This window comes from Fukomys damarensis, unplaced genomic scaffold (assembly GCF_012274545.1).
Source record: "Fukomys damarensis isolate Sample0158 unplaced genomic scaffold, DMR_v1.0_HiC HiC_scaffold_22, whole genome shotgun sequence".
Classification (NCBI taxonomy): domain Eukaryota; kingdom Metazoa; phylum Chordata; class Mammalia; order Rodentia; family Bathyergidae; genus Fukomys; species Fukomys damarensis.
In genome coordinates, this window is record NW_022900934.1 from 12852185 (window position 1) to 12869979 (window position 17795).

A 17795-nucleotide genomic window follows, 5' to 3' on the forward strand; every position below is an offset into this window, starting at 1 on the left:
GAAAAAAAAAAAAAAAAAAAAAAAATCCCACTTACATCAGGCTCCTCTGTCACAGAAGTCACAGTTCACATGCCCAGCAGCCCCAGCACTGGCAGCCACCACACTGGGCAGCCCTGTCGTAGGCCACAAACTCCTGCCGCAGGCACTGTCCAGCTTTTTTCATTCATTCAGTGGCATTTATTAAGAGCCCGTGTACATGGGACACAGCAGGCAGGGGACAAGATGACAAGAGTCCCAGGCCTGTCAGAGCTTCTGTAATGCAGAGACATAACCCACGAGTAAGAAACAAGATGCAAAGGACCCGGGGGTGGGGGTGTGACCCTCAGGGTCTTGCGCTCCTGGGTCAGTGGCGGGCAGGGCCGTGACCCACCGCTCCTCAACTCCCGGCCTCCCTCCTGGCCTCCGTTGCAGATTTACAACATGCTGGTGGAGACAGGCGAGCTGGACAACACCTACATCGTCTACACTGCCGACCACGGCTACCACATCGGCCAGTTCGGCCTGGTGAAAGGGAAGTCCATGCCATATGAGTTCGACATCCGAGTCCCATTCTACGTGAGGGGCCCCAACGTGGAGGCCGGCTCTCTGTGAGTGTCACCCCCACCCCCAGGCTCCCAAGGGCTAAAAACTGTGGCCCGATGCCAGGTCACACCCCTGGGTGGCACACGATTTCAGCAGTGCCTGTTGAACGGGACATTATGTCACCCTGGTGATACGGAGAAGCCAGGAGCATTTAGCGCCTGTGAAACATTTTGTGTGGCGGGCGGTCCCAGTCTTCCCAGCAGGTGGGAGAGGGCTTTGCTCCCAGCGTCTGTTGGAGAGGAACCCTGAGCTTCAGTGGGCAGCCAGTTACCCTGAGACCAGCGAGTCAGCTCCTGAAGGCAGCTGACGTGGGCCACACCCCCTCCCATCCTCTCGGGGACGCATGACCCTCCGCCCTCAGCCATTCTCCTTGGCTTAACCTTTGCAGTGACAGCTGACTCCGTCTGGGGCAGGGAGGATCAGAGCAAAGCCAGTTCTCCCCGCTGCAGCTTCTGCAGAACATCAGAACATCGGTTGGGGATATCAGGGAGACCAGCCCGAGCACAGGGAGGTTGGAAAGGCAGCTCCCCTGCCAGGCGCGCTCACTTCTCCAGTGCCCAGAGGGGAAGCACGGTAGGGGCGATGCCAGTAAGAAGCTGTCACTTTCCATCTCAACCTTGCTTCCTCGCAGCCTCGTCTCTGCGGGTAGCAGGATCAGATCAGCAGCTTCAGGCTTGGCCATCCTGCTTCAGGAAGCAGAGGTGGAAGAAAAGCCCCGAGGGTGGCTCTTACTCTTCTGGTTCGGGTCATGAGTGTGCCCTGAGCCCATCACCGTAGCCAGGGGTGACAAGAAACCTGGGAGACCAGGCCAAGCACATCGGGCGGTGGGACCTGAGCGAGGCCGAGTTGGCCAGCGTGAGACGAGCGTGCTGACTGGCCGGGTGGGGCCTCGCCTCCATCCAGTAGCCGGCTGCTGGCACGCAGGACCGTGCCCCGCTTCTCCAGCTCCCTCGCCTGCCCCTGAAGCCGTCATGCTTGTGCGGCCTCGGAGCCCTGGCGTCACTCGGCTTCACCCCCACTGCACAGCACTCACAGCCTGGGCTGGGGAGCGGGCAGGGTCTCGAGTGGCCGGGAGGGACAGGGAAGGCGTGTCTGGCTTGCCCGCGGCGGACACTGGGCCCACCACTTACAGAGTAGGAAGCAGGAGGAGCAGCAGGTGCGTGGCAAACTCGGCGGGGTCCTGGGAAGGGCCCCGCAAATGCGGCAACGTAAAACGGTGCCTGTGCCGCCGGCCCCTCTGTGGTCAGAGGCTGGGCCCACTGCTCAGGTCAAGGGGCACAGACCACACGGGCAGGACTTGAACCTGACAGCCTGCCCCCCGGACTCTCACAGGGGCCCTTGCTGGGGCCACAGGTATGGCAACTTGCTCTTCCAAGCCAGGAAGATGGGGTGCCCATCACACGAGACATGGGGACAGTGCATCCCCCACTGTCCTGCGGTACCCCACGTGTGTGATGGGGGTGCACACTGGGGATTCCATTTAGAGCTGACTTTGCACCAAGCTACATCTCCAGCCCTCCTTTCTTCCACTTCGAAACAGGCTCTTGCAAGTCATTAAATTGCCCAGGCTGGGCCCCAGCTTGGGATCCTCCTGCCTCAGCCTCCCAAGTGTGCACCATCATGCAGGCTAACTCTTGGTAATAGTTGAGGAAAGAGCATCAAGGTGAAGTCATTGTCCTGCAGATCTCTGCAGGAAGGACATCAGGGAGGAGGGCACAGCAAGGATGGAGACTGAGGCCAGGCTGTGCCCAGCTCCAGAGGAATAGCAAGGGGCAGTGTATGCCCCGAAGACCTGGGGTCCGGGGAGGCCCAGGATCTGTGCAGCACTGAAGGTGGAGAGCCCCCCCACCAAGAGCTGGGCGCCCACCCAGTGCCGTGTGGTATCTGGAGGCTTAGAAGGCAAGGGGGTGAATGTGGGGTGGGGCTGGCTGAATTGGGGTCACAGGACTGTTGAGGGTTGAGGTAGCATGATACAGAGGCCAGGCGGCCAAGGCCCTACTCTCCCTGTCCACTCAGGAACCCCCACATTGTCCTCAACATCGACCTGGCCCCCACCATCCTGGACATCGCTGGCCTGGACATCCCCACAGACATGGACGGGAAATCCATCCTCAAACTGCTGGACATGGAGCGGCCAGTGAACCGGTGAGGAGGGGCAGGCAGAGCCGATCCAGGGCGGGGACACTGGGCTTCCGAACCTGTAGACATTTAGGACTGACCACGTGGGTCTGGGGGTCCCCAAGACTCCGGAGGTGGGGTTCTAGGTTCCCTGTGCTGACCACTGACTGCTACAGGAGGAAGGGGGTTGGGCACTCACCTGGACTTGAGACCATGTCATATGTAAAGTCTGAAATAGCAACAGCACAACCACAGGAGTTAGCACTAACTGACCCTTGTGCCAGTTCTTGTTCTGAGTGCTTTGCAGGGATGCTGTCATTTCTGTCCTCACGATAACTCGGGACTCTGGCAAACCCATTATCTCCAACTTACAATCTGGGACTCTGAATCCCAGAGGCCGACTTGTCAACAAGTCTGGTTGCAGCACCAGGAATGCAGACTCTTGTCGCCATGCGCTATGGTTTTTATGACGGGTGGGCGGTGTGATGGGAACATGTTTCTAGGTGTCCTAGGGGCCAGAAGGGAACCACAAAGACAGGTGGGAAGGGGGAGCTGAGCCACAGTGGGGAAAGGCGGGCAGGAGCGACATCTTGTGGTCAGCGCTAAAACTGCACACCAGGCCCCTGGGCCCAGGTGTTCCTTCAACCTTGGGCTTGATCTCTTCCTCCCTGACCCCCAGAGTCCAGCCCAGCGGGGTGCTATTAGTTCACACTGAGCCTCCTCCTCCCAATTAGAGGCCAAGTGAGTATGAGAGTGTGCATGGATATGTGCGGGGGGCGGACACTGCCTTGGAGGTCAAGATCCCTAGACATCAGGGCACCGCGCAGAAACACCCCTCGGGGAGCCCATTGAGGAAAGGGAAAGGGCAGCACAGCCCAGGACCACAGCTCCAACTGTAATGAAGCAAAGGAAGAAACTCCCTATGAAACACAACGTAATTAACCTGCACCCCTCCGGGCACAGCGTGGGGCACGGGGCCAGTCATGACCACTGCCCAGTTGGCGTCCGGACTATGGAGCAGGCTGGCTCTGAGAATAACTCTGGCCCCCAAACAGCAGGCTGCTGGGGAGGGGCCTCCGGGTAAGAAGCTGGAGCGCAACTGTTTTCCAGGTTTCACTTGAAAAAGAAGATGAGGGTCTGGCGGGACTCCTTCTTGGTGGAGAGAGGGTGAGTTCAAGGGTATTAAAGACCTCGTGGGTGAGGGCAGGGAGAATGCCTGAGACACGGTGTCCTGTGCTTGATGCAGTTTGCATCTGGAGGCCCTATGTCCCCTTCGCGTGTCTTGTCCAACCTGGAGAACATCCTGACTGCTTGTTCATTTATTGCCACCTCGTGGCATTCAGGGAGTCTCCTATAAAATCCCAACTTCTAAGTCTGAAAACTCAGAGGCTCTGGTCAGTGGGCCAACATCCTCCACAGTGAGGGTGCCCTGCCCCGTCCCCCACAGCAAACTGCTCCACAAGAGGGACAGCAGCAAGGTGGATGCCCAGGAGAACTTCCTGCCCAAGTTCCAGCGTGTGAAGGACCTGTGTCAGCGCGCCGAGTACCAGACAGCATGTGAGCAGCTGGGGCAGGTGAGGAGGCCACGCCACCCTGCCGCCTCCCTCCTCCAGGGCCCGAAGTGCAGTAGCACAGCACACTTCCCTGTAAGCTCTGGACCCCGTCGGGGTCAGAGGACAGTGTCCTGTGGCGTGGGCAGGACCTTGGCTCCTTACCAACCCCTGACTCACACAAAGGTCCCAGCAGGCAGCCGCAGGAGCTCACTTTATTTTCATTGTCTTCACTTTTATGGTTTGTTCTTTGTGGCCGGTCTTCCTTGTACAGGAATAACAGGAAACGGTCCTTAAAAAGTGAACTAAGAACTATTAGAGTAGCATTCAGAGATGGTGGGCGCTGGCTGGCTTTCCTGAGGCCTGGAAGGTTGAGGTGGGTTCTGGAGGGGATCAGGGAGGGGGACTTGGAAAAGGTGCAAGGCTGGCAGCAGGCTGGGCCGAGCAGGCTGGAGGGACACTGCCTGCATCGCACTGAGGGGATGTGGGGACAGGAAGCATGAACGTGACGTCAGCCACCAGGTGAGAACAGCCTGTGACGAGGTGGGCACAGTAAGCAGGACCCTGCAGAGCAGGCAAGCAGTCCCGTCACAGCTCCAGCTCTGACCAGGGCGAGTCCCTCTGTGTCTCTGTGCCTCATCCCGAGAGGGAATGAGAGCAGCTGCCTGGCTCGGTAGAGCAAGCTGCACTTTACAAGTCAGAGTCCACCAGCCAGGACCCAGCATGTGGGAGGTGCTCAGTAAGCTCAGGGAACAGGCCCTAAATAAGCCGTCAGTGAGGCAGAGCAGGTGAAAACAGCACGGAAGAAAATCCTACTGCAGGACCCAGAGGGGATCCAGGAGGCTGGAACTTAGCAAGAATGAGAATGAGAGAGCTGGAAAATGATTGTGTACAGTTAACTTTGACCAAATGCTGAGAGTCAGATGTGTGCGTGGATACTCTGACTTCCCTGTATGGATCTAGTCCTCGGTAAGGGGCAAAGGATTTTAAACAAGGTGCTCCAGGAAGGCATCTGCAAAGAGATGACATTGAAGCAGATGTCATCTCTTGTACCTGACGGATGAAAGGCTCCAGCTTCATGAAGAGCCAGAGAAAAGCATTCTAGACCACAGGAACAGCAAGTGCAAAGGCTCTGGGGCAGCAGCACCTTTGGGTACCAGGAGAGAGTTCTGAGGCTGAAGATGAGGGCAGAACAGGAGGATAAAGTGCCTGAAGGGGAGGCAGTGGCCAGTTTGTGCGGAGTACAGAAGACCAGAACCAGGGGCCTGGGTCTTTTCCTAGAGACAGGATGGTTTAAAGTAGGAAAGTGATGGTCAGACCTGTCCTTTTTAAGGACTTCTCTGGCTGTTCTGCGAGCATGGACTTGAGCAGACGGCAGCAGCTAATCCAGTGGATAGGGGCTTCTGTCAGCCTCATGCTAGTGGGAGCTGCAACAAAGTGCAAGCAGTGAGAGTGGACATGAGTGGGCACTTGGAGCGGGCAGGGGTAGGGCCTGGCAACCACTGGGTATGGGCAGGGAGAGGGCTGTCCCTGGTCTGGCGAGTAGTCCAACACCCCGGAGTCTGAGCCTCTGCTGTGCCCCGCAGAAGTGGCAGTGTGTGGAGGACGCCTCGGGGAAGCTGAAGCTGCACAAGTGCAAGGGCCCGGTGCGGCCCAGCAGCAGCAGTGACAGAGCCCTTTCCAACCTCGTGCCCAAGTACTACGGGCAGGGCAGCGAAGCCTGCGCCTGCGAACGTGGTGACTACAAGCTGGGCCTGGCCGGACGCCGGAAGAAGCTCTTCAAGAAGAGTAAGTGTCGCAGCCTGGGCAGAACTGGGTAGATCATCATCCTGGGAAGGTCCATTCACTCCAACAATTCCGGAAACTGTGCCTCTTTGGCCAGGCATCGTGCTAGGAGCCAGAGACGGGCCAGACCCCTCTTGAGCCGTTCATTCCAGCGGGCGCAGCAGGGATGCCATGCACGAAGGGTGCTGCCCCAGTCGGGGGAGGGAGTGCGGCGAGGACCAGCTGTAGCGCAGGGCCAGGCAGAGCTCGCGGACCCTCTCCCGGTAGGCGGGAGCCAAGATGAGAGGTGTGATCTCTAAGACCCCTCCAGCTGCCCCCCAGTGGGCTGTCGGATGAGAAGCAGGCAGACAGTTAGAAGCCAGGTGCTGTGGGCTGGGCTGTGGGAGCAGAAGAGGAAGTGGTTGGGCTCCGCGTGAGGCGAGAGCACAGCGGTTTGGGCACGCTGATGGAGTCACTTCATTCTTCACCGCGCATTCGCCTCCGAAAATTGATGTGGAGCCCCCAGATCTGTGCTTGAGGCATTTCTGAGGTGACGAGGGGCAAGTTTTCACTGACTTATGTTCCCAGCTAAGAAAGCCTAAGGACAACCTTCACCATTTCAACCCCCACACTACAAGGTCCTTTTCACAGTCTGTTTAGAGCCGCACGTTTGGAGCAGTTTTGTTGTTTGAACGTCCCCCGGGGCAGTGCTGAGGTGCACAAGTCCACGGTGTGTCTTACGGAGAAAATACGTGGGGTTAGGTGAGCTTCCTGCAGGCATAGCTGTGCTGCTGGCTTAAGTTCAAGGGTAACGGACCAGCGACACGTATGGGATGTGTCTTCACAGTGACGCACACTCACAGGGCTCCGTACTGGGGGGTGATGGAGTGCTGTGACCAGAGGCCACAGGAGCCTAGCCCTCTATTTCCCCCAGCGGCCGCGATTTTGTATTAACTCAGTGTTTGAGTGACTGATATGAAAAGCTACCGTGAATTATGAGACGAGATTATACCTGGGACAAAATGGCTGAAGAAAGCCACCATAACCCCTACAGGGGCAAGGATGCATGGCAACTTGAGAGCCAAGGAGCAGAGAGGCAAGCAGGCTTCTGACCTTGGCTGAGAGACTCAGCCATCATGCTTGATTAGGTGGAAATCCATCCTGTGGCTCCCCATAAAACAGAATTGTTCCCCCCTGCCTTGCAAGTGGGAAGGAGACTGTTCTGCAAGTGCCTGGAAGGCTCCTGGGTGCTGACCAGCTGGCTGGATGTCTCCCCTCCAGAGCCAGGCGGTCTCCTGTGTACCCACTTCTCTGACTTCCTGCCCCAGCGACAGCCAAAGCCTAGAGCTTTGGGTTGTTGGTAAAAAGCATGCAAAATTGACCATCGCAACCACTTACAGATCCACTTCAGTGATGTTAAATACATTCACTCTGTTGTGCAGCCAATTTCCAGAGCTTGTTTAGTTCTATCTCCATTCCCAGTCCCTGAGCCGCCCTTCGACTCTAGAAGGCAGTCTTTGTGTGACTGCCTTTTTTCATTCGGCGTGACATCGGTCAAGCGTCATCCATGTAGCAACCGTCATCCATGTAGCAGAATTCTCTTCCGTTTTGAGGCAGAGGGATAACTCACTGAAGTTTAGAGATGTGGGTGCAGTGTCCCCTCAGGGGCAGCTCCCCCGGACTGTCTGGCCAGGCAAGAGACAGCTTTGTCACAGAGACGAACTCTCTCTGTAATGACCCAGTCCTGCCTCAAACGATGCTTCCCAGCTGATGTCCCGTTACATTGACCCTTAATGCTTAGAGGAAAGGAAAATGCAGGAAACTAAGCTGACATCTGGGTCAGCCCTGGTACAAAGTCCGTACCTGGGGCAGGGTGACCTCAAAATGCCGGCTTATAACTTCCTAACAGCCCTGTGGGCTGGGCCAGAGGGACCACTCTTGAGGATGGATGGGAAAGACAGTCACGTGGCGGATCTGGGGACACCAGTCCCACCTCCTGCCAACACGACACTCTCCATCTCTCCTTTCTGGGCAGCCAGCACAGAACAGGCTCAGCCAGAGGCATCTTGTCCCCTAGAGGGCACTGGGCAACATCTGGGGAGATTTCTTGGCTGTCACAATTGGAAGTGGTGGGGTGCAACTGGCATGTAGTAGGCAAGACCAGGGATGCTGCTAACCATGCTGCAACACACAGAGAACACCTCCTCCACACATCAGTTAGATGCCGAGGTGGAGAAGCCCTGGCCCACCTCAAGCCACTGGGATTAATGGCTATGGTGTGGGAAAGCCAGGCAGTCAGCCAACCTAGGACAGGAGAAATCCAGGAACAGAAGTGGGGGACATTCCCAGATGGTCCCAGAGGGGCAATGTTTATTGTTATTCTCCCAACAAGTCTGTAAGCTGTACTGTATACCAGATGCTGAGATTACAGAGTTGAATGAGAGATGCTGATTTGAACCATAGATGAGACAAGATTTGAGCAGATTAACAATTTCCCATGGAGAAAGGCATGGAGGAAATGCCATAGTAGTGTGTGGGTGGAGAGCTGTGGCAAGTCCAGATGGGTAACCAGTGTAAACAAAAGTGGAGTACAGCCAAAGAACAAGCCTTGTGACCAGAGAACAAGTACTCTAAGCAGGGAGAAGTACAAAGGTCCTGTGGTAGGAGCTTGATATGTCCCAGCCACACGGAGACAGCCAGTGTGGCCTGAGCATGGGGAGCCACTCACATGGTGGGGCAGCCACACACACAGGCTTTACAGGCCTGTTACTTTGGGCAAGAATGTCACAGCTGCAGCCCCCAGCCCCTAGAGCCGCTCACCAGGTAGTAAAAAATTTACCAGCTTTGTTTGGTATCACCTTCCAGAGAGCCCTATAATGTGGGCACCATCGTGATGTGATCACTGCTTGGAAGTTAACTGAATCACCACGGTCACACACATGGCCAAGATTCGCACCCGAGTATCCACGGAGCGATGAGCTCTCCTCCAGCCCTGGCACCACTAGTCCACTTTCTGCCTCCACAGACTGGCCTGCCCCAGATCGTTCCTTTATACAGAATACCAGGCTGTGACATTCCGTGTCTGGCTTTTGTGACACAGCATAATGCTTTAAGCCAAGAGTGACGAATCTATGGCACACGTGCCAGGGTGGACTGTTTGCTATCACTGCAAGCTCTAAAAGGTTTGCCAGCACTGACCTAGGCTGTGGCATGAATCAGGGCTCGCTGCTTTTTGTAGGTGAATGTGTTATGATATTCATAATGTTATGGATGTCACAGTGTGTTTATTTATGCATAGTTCTTTTCAAATTCTCAAGCCAGTTCCTTTTTAGCTCTATAATTATCCTGAAGTTCTCTCCCTGGGGCCCAAGACCGTCCCATGCAACACTTAAGCCTCATGCTCAGCCTTATCTTCATTAGGGATCTGCTGCCTGAAGGGACCTGCCAGCCTTCCCCAGCCTCCCTATCCCACCTACCCTCTGATACCCACAGAGTACAAGGCCAGCTATGCCAGTAATCGTTCTGTCCGCTCTGTGGCCATTGAGGTCGACGGCAAGGTGTACCATGTAGGCCTGGATGATGCAGCCCAGACCCACAACCTTACCAAGAGGCACTGGCAGGCGGCCCTGGAGGACCAAGAAGACAAGGACAGCGGGGGCTTCAGTGGCACTGGAGGCCTTCCAGACTACTCAGCCCCCAACCCCATTAAAGTGACTCATAGGTGAGAATCCAGGAAGAGGATGGGGGTGAAGGGACAGACTGGGCCCCTTTCACGCCTCAGGACCACACATGTGACACTTTTTCTTGATCAGGTGCTACATCCTGGAAAATGACACTGTCCAATGTGACCTCGACCTGTACAAGTCCCTGCAGGCCTGGAAAGACCATAAGCTACACATCGACCATGAGGTAAGCGTAACTGGGCAAGGAGCACCCTGTCAGGCACCACAGGCCCAGAAGCACACTCGCCAACCACAGGGAGCCAGAGCCAGGGAAGAGGCAGGAGAAATGAAGGGAGACCCCATCAAATCCACAACCCAGGGACAGAAGCATCAGTCTAGCAGTCTCCCGCAGCAAGCTGTCTCTGAGAAGACAACCACATCTTACCTGACTTACCAGCTGTCTCTCCCACTTAGCCCTGGGAGACACAGTTCAGCCCTCAGCAGGCTCAGCTGGTTCTCGGGCCAGAACAGAATGACTCTCACAGCTCAGCACGTGAGCCTGGTGAGAGGGAAGGGGGTTGCCTTTAGAAAGGGGAACCAAGTGCCTCCTCAGCACCCACAAATGCAGGCACGTCCATGGGGCCCAAGCGCAGAAGAGGTAGAGTCGGGGCAGTCACTAGGCCATGTCCTCCTTCACCCAGCCCATTAGCTTCAAGGCCTCCTCTCCTGCTCCTTCCTCAGATCGAAACCCTACAGAACAAAATTAAGAACCTCAGGGAAGTCCGAGGTCATCTGAAGAAAAAGCGCCCAGAAGAATGTGACTGCCACAAAATTAGGTGAGGAGTTAGCATATGGCCCTGTGCCCTCCTGAGGATCATTCCTAGGACCCAGCACCACCTCTCATTATTAACCTCTTTCATTCTTGACCCTACCCTCAGGGTTTAAAAAAAACAATCAGTAATTGATATCCCCATTGTGAGCCAAATGGGCACATAGTACACGAACCCCTCAGGGGCCTGAATTGCTGCCCTGCTCAGAGGTGGCAGGCTCTACTGTCCAGGGCTGGCTCTAGGAAAAGCACCTCTGCCACGTGCCTTGGGAAATCACCCACATGGCTTAAGGTCCACTGATCCAAAGGTCAGGCCCCCTAACCCAAAGGACATTAGTCCACAGCAGCCTGTCCAAAAGAACTTCCCACACAGATGGAAACATGCCTCATCTGTATTGCCCAAGGTAGTAGCCACAGACACAGCATTTTCCATTTCACACAGTTTAAGCTCAAGTAGCCACATGTGGTCTGTAGTTCTTGAACTGGACAGCACCCCTGCACCTCCTCTGCTGCCTTCCCAGGAAGGCCTGTAAAACAGTGTATCTCCAAAGCTGGCCTGGCTTAGTATAAGCTGAAGGGGGTGGTGGGAACCAATCTCAAGAGCCCAAGGCTGACACCACCTGAAGCCAGGCTCAGCTTCTAGACTTGGTTAAATTATTCCCTCTTTTTACCTCCCACCCACACACACACACAGGGAAAAAACAAAACAAAACATAAAATCTGGCCTAAGGCCTTCAACCAGGAGCTCCCAGCTCACACTTGGAAGAGCCAGGAGCCGCCACCCTGACTTCCTACCACCACTGCAGGAGAGGGGCAGGGCAGGGCAGCAGTGACTGAGGGAGTCCTAGGAATTCTATCCTGCACACCTCTGACACTGGGATCTGTTCTAGCTACCACACCCAACACAGAGGCCGCCTCAAGCACAAAGGCTCCAGCCTGCATCCTTTCAGGTAAGTGGGCTCCAGATATAACAGAGCCCTCAAGAGGCTGCCTTCCCTTGACTACAATAAACAAGGAAGAAAGTCCTAGCTTTCCCTGGGAGGGGTGTGGCTGTCCTTAGAGAGGCCTCACTCCTAAGCCATACTGAGCAGAAGTCCAGATACCCTTATGGCTAATGGGATTGCTGGAACCCCACCAGTGGGGCTGAAATCCCAGAAGGGGGAGGAGACAGTTTGAACAGGAGTTCCAGTGGCCACCCAACTTTCTTCTCGGGAGGCACTGAAAGATGGTACAGGAGGGTGCCAGGAATTTAGCTCAGTGGTGCCACTGCCTGCTGCCTCACTAGTACAAGGGCCCGAGTTCGATCCCTGGTACCAAAGTTGGGGGAGGAGACGGTACAGGAGAAAAGCCCCAAGTTCTGGTCCCAGCTCTACGTGGGCCTTGGGAGTCTTCCGCAGTTATGCCCGCCGTACTTTATTGTTATAGAAGGCTCAGTCCAGCCCTGAGGGTAGACAGAGCACAGGTTTCGGTTACTGATCCCTCAGAGGCCCAGTACTTCACAGTTCTATTTGTTTTGTGGGGGGTTTTGGGGGTTATGACAGGGTCTTGCTGTGTAGTTCATGCTTGCCTCGAACTCACAGCAGTCCTCCTGCCTGAGCCTCCCAGTGATTATAGGCGTGTGCTACCACATCCTGCCTCTTGTGTGGTGTTTTTTGCCCCTAGGAAGGGTCTGCAGGAGAAGGACAAGGTGTGGCTGCTGCGGGAACAGAAGCGCAAGAAGAAACTTCGAAAGCTGCTCAAACGTCTGCAGAACAATGACACATGCAGCATGCCAGGCCTCACATGTTTCACCCACGACAACCAGCACTGGCAAACAGCACCTCTCTGGACACGTGAGGAGGCTGGGAGCAGACATAGGACGGGGATGGGAGGCTGGGGTCCACTTTGCATGGTAAGCCACCTGCCCTGTGAGGCGCTGCCTTGCGGGTCTCTTGGAAAAACAGGTGCCAACATCAGCAGTCTACAAGTGTCATTTGGCATCTGAGGAACTGACTCAGGGGCTGTCCCTGACAGGAATCAGCTGCCAGCCTAAACTTCTTCCTTCAGACACATTCAAGGCATGGTCTTTCTTCCCTTGGCAGTGGGGCCTTTCTGTGCCTGCACCAGTGCCAACAACAATACCTACTGGTGCATGAGGACAATCAACGAGACCCATAACTTCCTCTTCTGTGAATTTGCCACTGGCTTCCTGGAGTATTTTGACCTCAACACAGACCCCTACCAGGTACAGACAGAACCATCTGGAGAGGGAGGGATGTGGGCTACACAAGCACTGCCAGTAGGTCCCTCACCCCCAGGAAACAAACAAGTTTCCAAGGCCCACTAAGTCCCTAGGACTGGAGGAATAAGTTCCGAAGCCACTGACAATCTAGGGACTCCATGGCCAACCAGCCCGCCTCTGCCTCCATTACCTGTTGTCTAACTTAGGTGTAAGTTAACTTCACGGAAGCTCCCTAAGGACTTCTTGGTGGTGCTGAACACCCCAGGCCTACAAGGAACTTACAAATGATGAATGCAACCTGAACCGCCAGCATGCATGTGTGCCACACACTGCGCTTAGTGTTACCACATTTTAAATCAGCTAGACACACACACGATCTCAGGGGTCCAGAGTCTAGGAGTGCAAGCAACATGTGAGCCCTCATACAGGAACAGTCACTACAACGCTTTAGCCTAGAGCTATGCTGCAGTGTGGCCTTGCTGTTGTCCCACCATCAACCTTCAAGAAAAGTCTGATAACTTTCATTTTTAAATGTCGGCAGCTCAGCTGCTTTATCTGAACATTTACCATGTAGGCTAGTAGTCTTCTCCTCAGACAGGTCACTGTGTAGCTGACCAGAAAGGGTGGCACACCATGCAAGTTAAATGATCACTAGTAGCTCCCAGACTAGGCAAGGACCCAGTCACTACCCATCCCTTCACAGAATGGCCCCTTTTCAGTCAAAGGAAACTCAGGCACTGAATGAAGGCTATAGATAAACCTAAGGCTTGAAAGGGCTTCCAAACTTGGCAAGTTTCCTGACCAGGCTCCAGAAGTTCAGCAGTAAGTGCACAGACCCAGTTTCACATAAGTTTCCATTCTCATTAAGAGGACCTGGTGAGAACAAAAGCTAAAACATCACCTAACCCTTTGAAATCTTAGCTCTTACAGAAATGAAGAGTGGGGTGAACCCCACCTCCTGGCTTTTTTCTCAGGAGCCACTGCTCCTGGCCTGCCTGAAACACTCCCCTGGCTGGCAAACGCAGAGGGAGGCAAGAGGCTCCGGATTCACCTTGTTGACAGCCTGCCTTTTTCCCAACCAGCTGATGAATGCAGTGAACACACTGGATAGGGATGTCCTCAATCAGCTACATGTGCAGCTCATGGAGCTGAGGAGCTGCAAGGGTTACAAGCAATGTAACCCCCGGACTCGGAACATGGACCTGGGTAAGTAGTGCCCTAGCGGAGCCTGCAGAGAACAGGGTAGCCACAGGAAGAAATTTACATAGGTTATATCTACCCAGGGAGTGAGCCTGGGTCAACAGGAGTCAGGGGATGACACAATTCAAGACAAATCATCTGGAAACTTATGGGCATCCCCTGCCCATGGCAGGAAGACTGCCAACTTTTGATGAGCTGCACTTCCTTAAAGACAAGTACCTAGAAGTTCAATCCCCGGTACCAAAAAAAAAGACAAGTACCTAGACCAATGATGGCAAACCTATGGCCTGCATGCTACAGTGGGTTTTTACCACTGAAAGCTTCAAAAGGTTCACCATCACTGACCCAGACCATTTGTATAGAACACACAAGATTCCTTCTATTTTTCTCATTTTTTCATTCATTCACGCATTCATTTATCAAACATCTATTAAGGGCTGGGTGTGGCAGAGCCTGTAATCCCATCACTCAGGAGGCTGAGGCAGGAGGATCACTGTGAGTTCAAGACCAGCCTGGGCTACATAATGAGTTCCAGGGCAGTCTCAACTACATAGTGAGATCCTGTCTCAAAAAAAAAAACATTTACTAGGAACTTAAGACCTGGGACCATGCTGGTTACTGGAAATCAAAAAGCTGACCATACTCTGTGACCTCATGTGGAGTTGTCGTTCTGCTCAGGACAACAGCCCATGGGGGAAGCCGCTGGCTTGAAGGAAGACACAACAGAATGACATCATACAGTGTAACCACGAGAGGGTTCTTGCATATAGGGTACAGATCAGGAACAGCCATTCTAAGAAGTGATCTTTGAGCTAAGCCCTGGAGAGTAAGAAACAATCAACTGTTAGACCCCGGAGGGCTGGCATTCCTGGAGTGGAGTGTGATGATGGGCAGAAGCCCAGCAATGTCAGGGCCAAGGCAAGTGAAGGTGGTAGAAAGTGACAGGTAGCTCAGAAAACCATCCTGTAAGAGCTTGGTAGGCCACAGCAGGAAATTCTGAATTCGTTTCAGTGCTTTAGGAAGCCAGTGTGGAAGGTTTAACCCTGAGCAGGGAGACAGTCTATATATTTTTTTTCTTCTCTTTGTTTTTTTATATTTTCTTTTCTTTTTAGAGACAGTCTATATTTTAAAAGGATACTCAAAAATTGTCAAGTAGAGGACCAAACAGTGACAACAGTTATCCAGGGAAGGTGGTAGACTGGAGATCCAGGTGGTGAAGCCCACAAGAACATAGTGAAGAAAGTCACATACTTTGTGTGGGACAAGAACAAAATTGGCAGTTCTAAGTTCAGGATGCTGAATAGATACCGTTTTTAAAAAACAGAAAACCTAGCTAGGTGTGGTGGTGCACAATTGTAATCCCAGCACTCAGGAGAGGCAGGAGGAGGATCACCACAAATTCAAGGCCAGACTTAGCTACATAGTGAGTGCAAGGCCAGCCTAAACTGCATAGCAAGACCTACCTCAAACCCCTTCTAAATGAAGGAAGCTATTCATTCACTGGCTACAACAAAACACAGATAAACCTTAAACCCTATGGTACTTGAAGGCCCACAGGCAGTTTTTACCTGTGTCAAGTAAGACACCTAGGGTTCCTGTCAGAAAAGTGGCTAAACAGCTGAAAAGGAAGAATCTAGTTGCTAAAGTCAGCTTTGGTTATAAAAAGGGGAAAGTAAGAGTTTACAGAAGTTGTGGCACTGACAATGCCCGCTCTACCAAGCAGTGCACAAATCATTGCCATCACATATCACTGTACACCATGTAATGTGCTAAGCATTTTATATACACTCACAGAGAATGCTCATGACAGCCTTCTGAGGTGAATCTTCTATGGATGAATAAAGTGAACCCAGTCGGCTGACTTAACAGCCCCTGCACCTATCATACTGCTGTATCCTCAGGACACCTTTCTTGGGACCTTTGGTGTCAGTCCACTGTAGCACAAGCATTCAAGCCCAGGGCTACCTCCCCCACATGACTAAGGACAGTGCTGGATGAAGGCACCTCCTACAGCCGACATGGTGACATCAGGTGGCAGACGACCTACAGGACACCCCAGGAGACCGGAGGAAAGCTCATCTCATACGGTCCACTCCATCTAACTGGAGAACACTTGGCATCCTGGGATAGTGACAAAAAGCCTAAGGTTTTCTATAAGTTTGTTATTGCCTGTACCATTTTTGCCTAAAATGTCTGTTCCTGTTTGTTCATTTTTCCCTCATTCAGGACTTAAAGATGGAGGAAACTACGAGCAATACAGGTATTCACTTTTGTTTCTAAAATTGGAGAAAGGCTACCATATCTTGACCCAACCTTTAGTCTCATCTGTGCGGATTAACCCATTATGTTGAGAAACTTGTTTCTCACTCGGCCTGGGGCCTGTATTACCCAACAGTGACAGGTGTCCTTCTCTGTATAGTTCTTTGGGGGATGACTTTCTTTCTTTGTGATGGTTAACATTCATTCTCCTTTTGAAACTTGAAAACTTAGGCAGTTTCAGCGTCGAAAATGGCCAGAAATGAAGAGACCATCTTCCAAATCACTGTGAGTTGAGGAACTAGTCCATTTACAGATACCAATCTGGTTCTGACTTGCTTCTTTTTGCATGCCATTTTCTACTACCCTCACTGTTCCCATTAATATCATATCCAAAACGGTTGTTCTCTCTATAATAATCTGTGCTTAGTAAACTTGAGCTATTGACTTACAACTGCTAGGCATCTTGAAGGCTGTGGCTGCCAGAGCACTAACTGGTGGGCACCACCAGTAACAGGGTGACCTCATTAAATGACTTCCAAAAAGTCCATCCTATCACGTGTCACTCTAGTGCCGAGAGGTTGGCAGGGACTGCACGAGACTGTGGTAAACTAGAAAGATCACCACACTTCTAATGAGGGTAGATGGTTTGTCCCCTGCAAGAGAACTGCAGATTATTCATGTGATAATTCACTTTTGACAGTAGCAACTAATTGGACATTAAGTTACCCTGTGGGCAAACCAACCCCCATAGTGACCTGCCTGCCATTTGCAATCCTGGTCTACTTGTTTAGTGGCCTGTTATTTATTGTTGAAGAAAGAAGCATTTTGGGCTGGGGATTTATCTCAGTGGTTCCAATGCCTGCCTTGCAAGGACCTAAGTTCAGTCCCTGGTACCAAAAAAAAAAGGAAGAAGCATTTCTTTGCTGCTTCCAGAGTTTTCATTCTCCTCAGCAATTTAAATGTCATTCTTGCCAGCCACTATATAAGTGAGTAACTAAAAACGGAGACTATGGGGCAGGGTGTGAGGAGTGATCTAGAAATACTCATTTTCAGCAGCCACACCCTTGAAGCGAAGCTTACTCAGCTGCAGAAATCCTAAACAGTAGTGTCACCCAAAGGCTGAGAGGAGTTTGTTTTGTTCTACAGGGGACAACTGTGGGAAGGCTGGGAAGGTTAAGCAGCAATAGGCATGGACCTCCAAAATCAGAGTGTTCACCTGACTGTAACAGGCCAGGAAGAACAAATCACATCTCATTCCCAACTGACCTGTGATACAGGCCAGGAGGTCTGAGACAGACAACTGCTTTCAGTGAACATCGGCAAATTCTGGAGGACAACCATTAGAAGCAGAGAACTTCAGGAAGTCCATCAGGAAGTCCATTTTGCCCCTGCTTTGCTTTGGATTATACCTCACCAGCTGCACAAAATGCATTTTCATATCAAAAAGTCACCACTAACCTCCTCTGAGACGCTCACAAGGAAAAAAGAACAGATTTTCATGAAAACTTACCCCAGAGGTGAAAGTTGCTGCAATTTGTTTAAACCATGGGGTTTGAAGAAAAACAATCCTGTTTTAAATCCACTTTTTCTTTTGATTCATCACAAAGAGA

At 52.7% G+C, this 17795-nt stretch overlaps 1 protein-coding gene across 5 annotated transcripts in view; it reads left to right on the top strand.

The window, feature by feature from the left end:
- The window catches only part of Sulf2 (sulfatase 2), a 94375-nt gene extending 76847 nt beyond the window's left edge, over positions 1 to 17528 (top strand). For 4 of the 5 annotated variants that reach the window (XM_019207765.2, XM_019207768.1, XM_019207767.2 and 1 more), the window contains 15 exons: positions 412 to 587; positions 2599 to 2727; positions 3811 to 3867; positions 4148 to 4274; positions 5837 to 6038; positions 9435 to 9735; positions 9827 to 9923; positions 10418 to 10512; positions 11396 to 11455; positions 12168 to 12337; positions 12587 to 12729; positions 13809 to 13932; positions 16153 to 16186; positions 16417 to 16470; positions 17332 to 17528. In XM_019207765.2, coding sequence (XP_019063310.1) covers positions 412 to 587; positions 2599 to 2727; positions 3811 to 3867; positions 4148 to 4274; positions 5837 to 6038; positions 9435 to 9735; positions 9827 to 9923; positions 10418 to 10512; positions 11396 to 11455; positions 12168 to 12337; positions 12587 to 12729; positions 13809 to 13932; positions 16153 to 16186; positions 16417 to 16470; positions 17332 to 17362 — 1800 coding nt within the window. In that variant the 3' untranslated portion in view covers positions 17363 to 17528. The remainder of the gene's footprint in view (positions 1 to 411; positions 588 to 2598; positions 2728 to 3810; positions 3868 to 4147; positions 4275 to 5836; positions 6039 to 9434; positions 9736 to 9826; positions 9924 to 10417; positions 10513 to 11395; positions 11456 to 12167; positions 12338 to 12586; positions 12730 to 13808; positions 13933 to 16152; positions 16187 to 16416; positions 16471 to 17331) is intronic. The other variant, XM_019207766.1, reaches the window with a different exon arrangement.
- Positions 17529 to 17795: the final 267 nt, after the last annotated feature.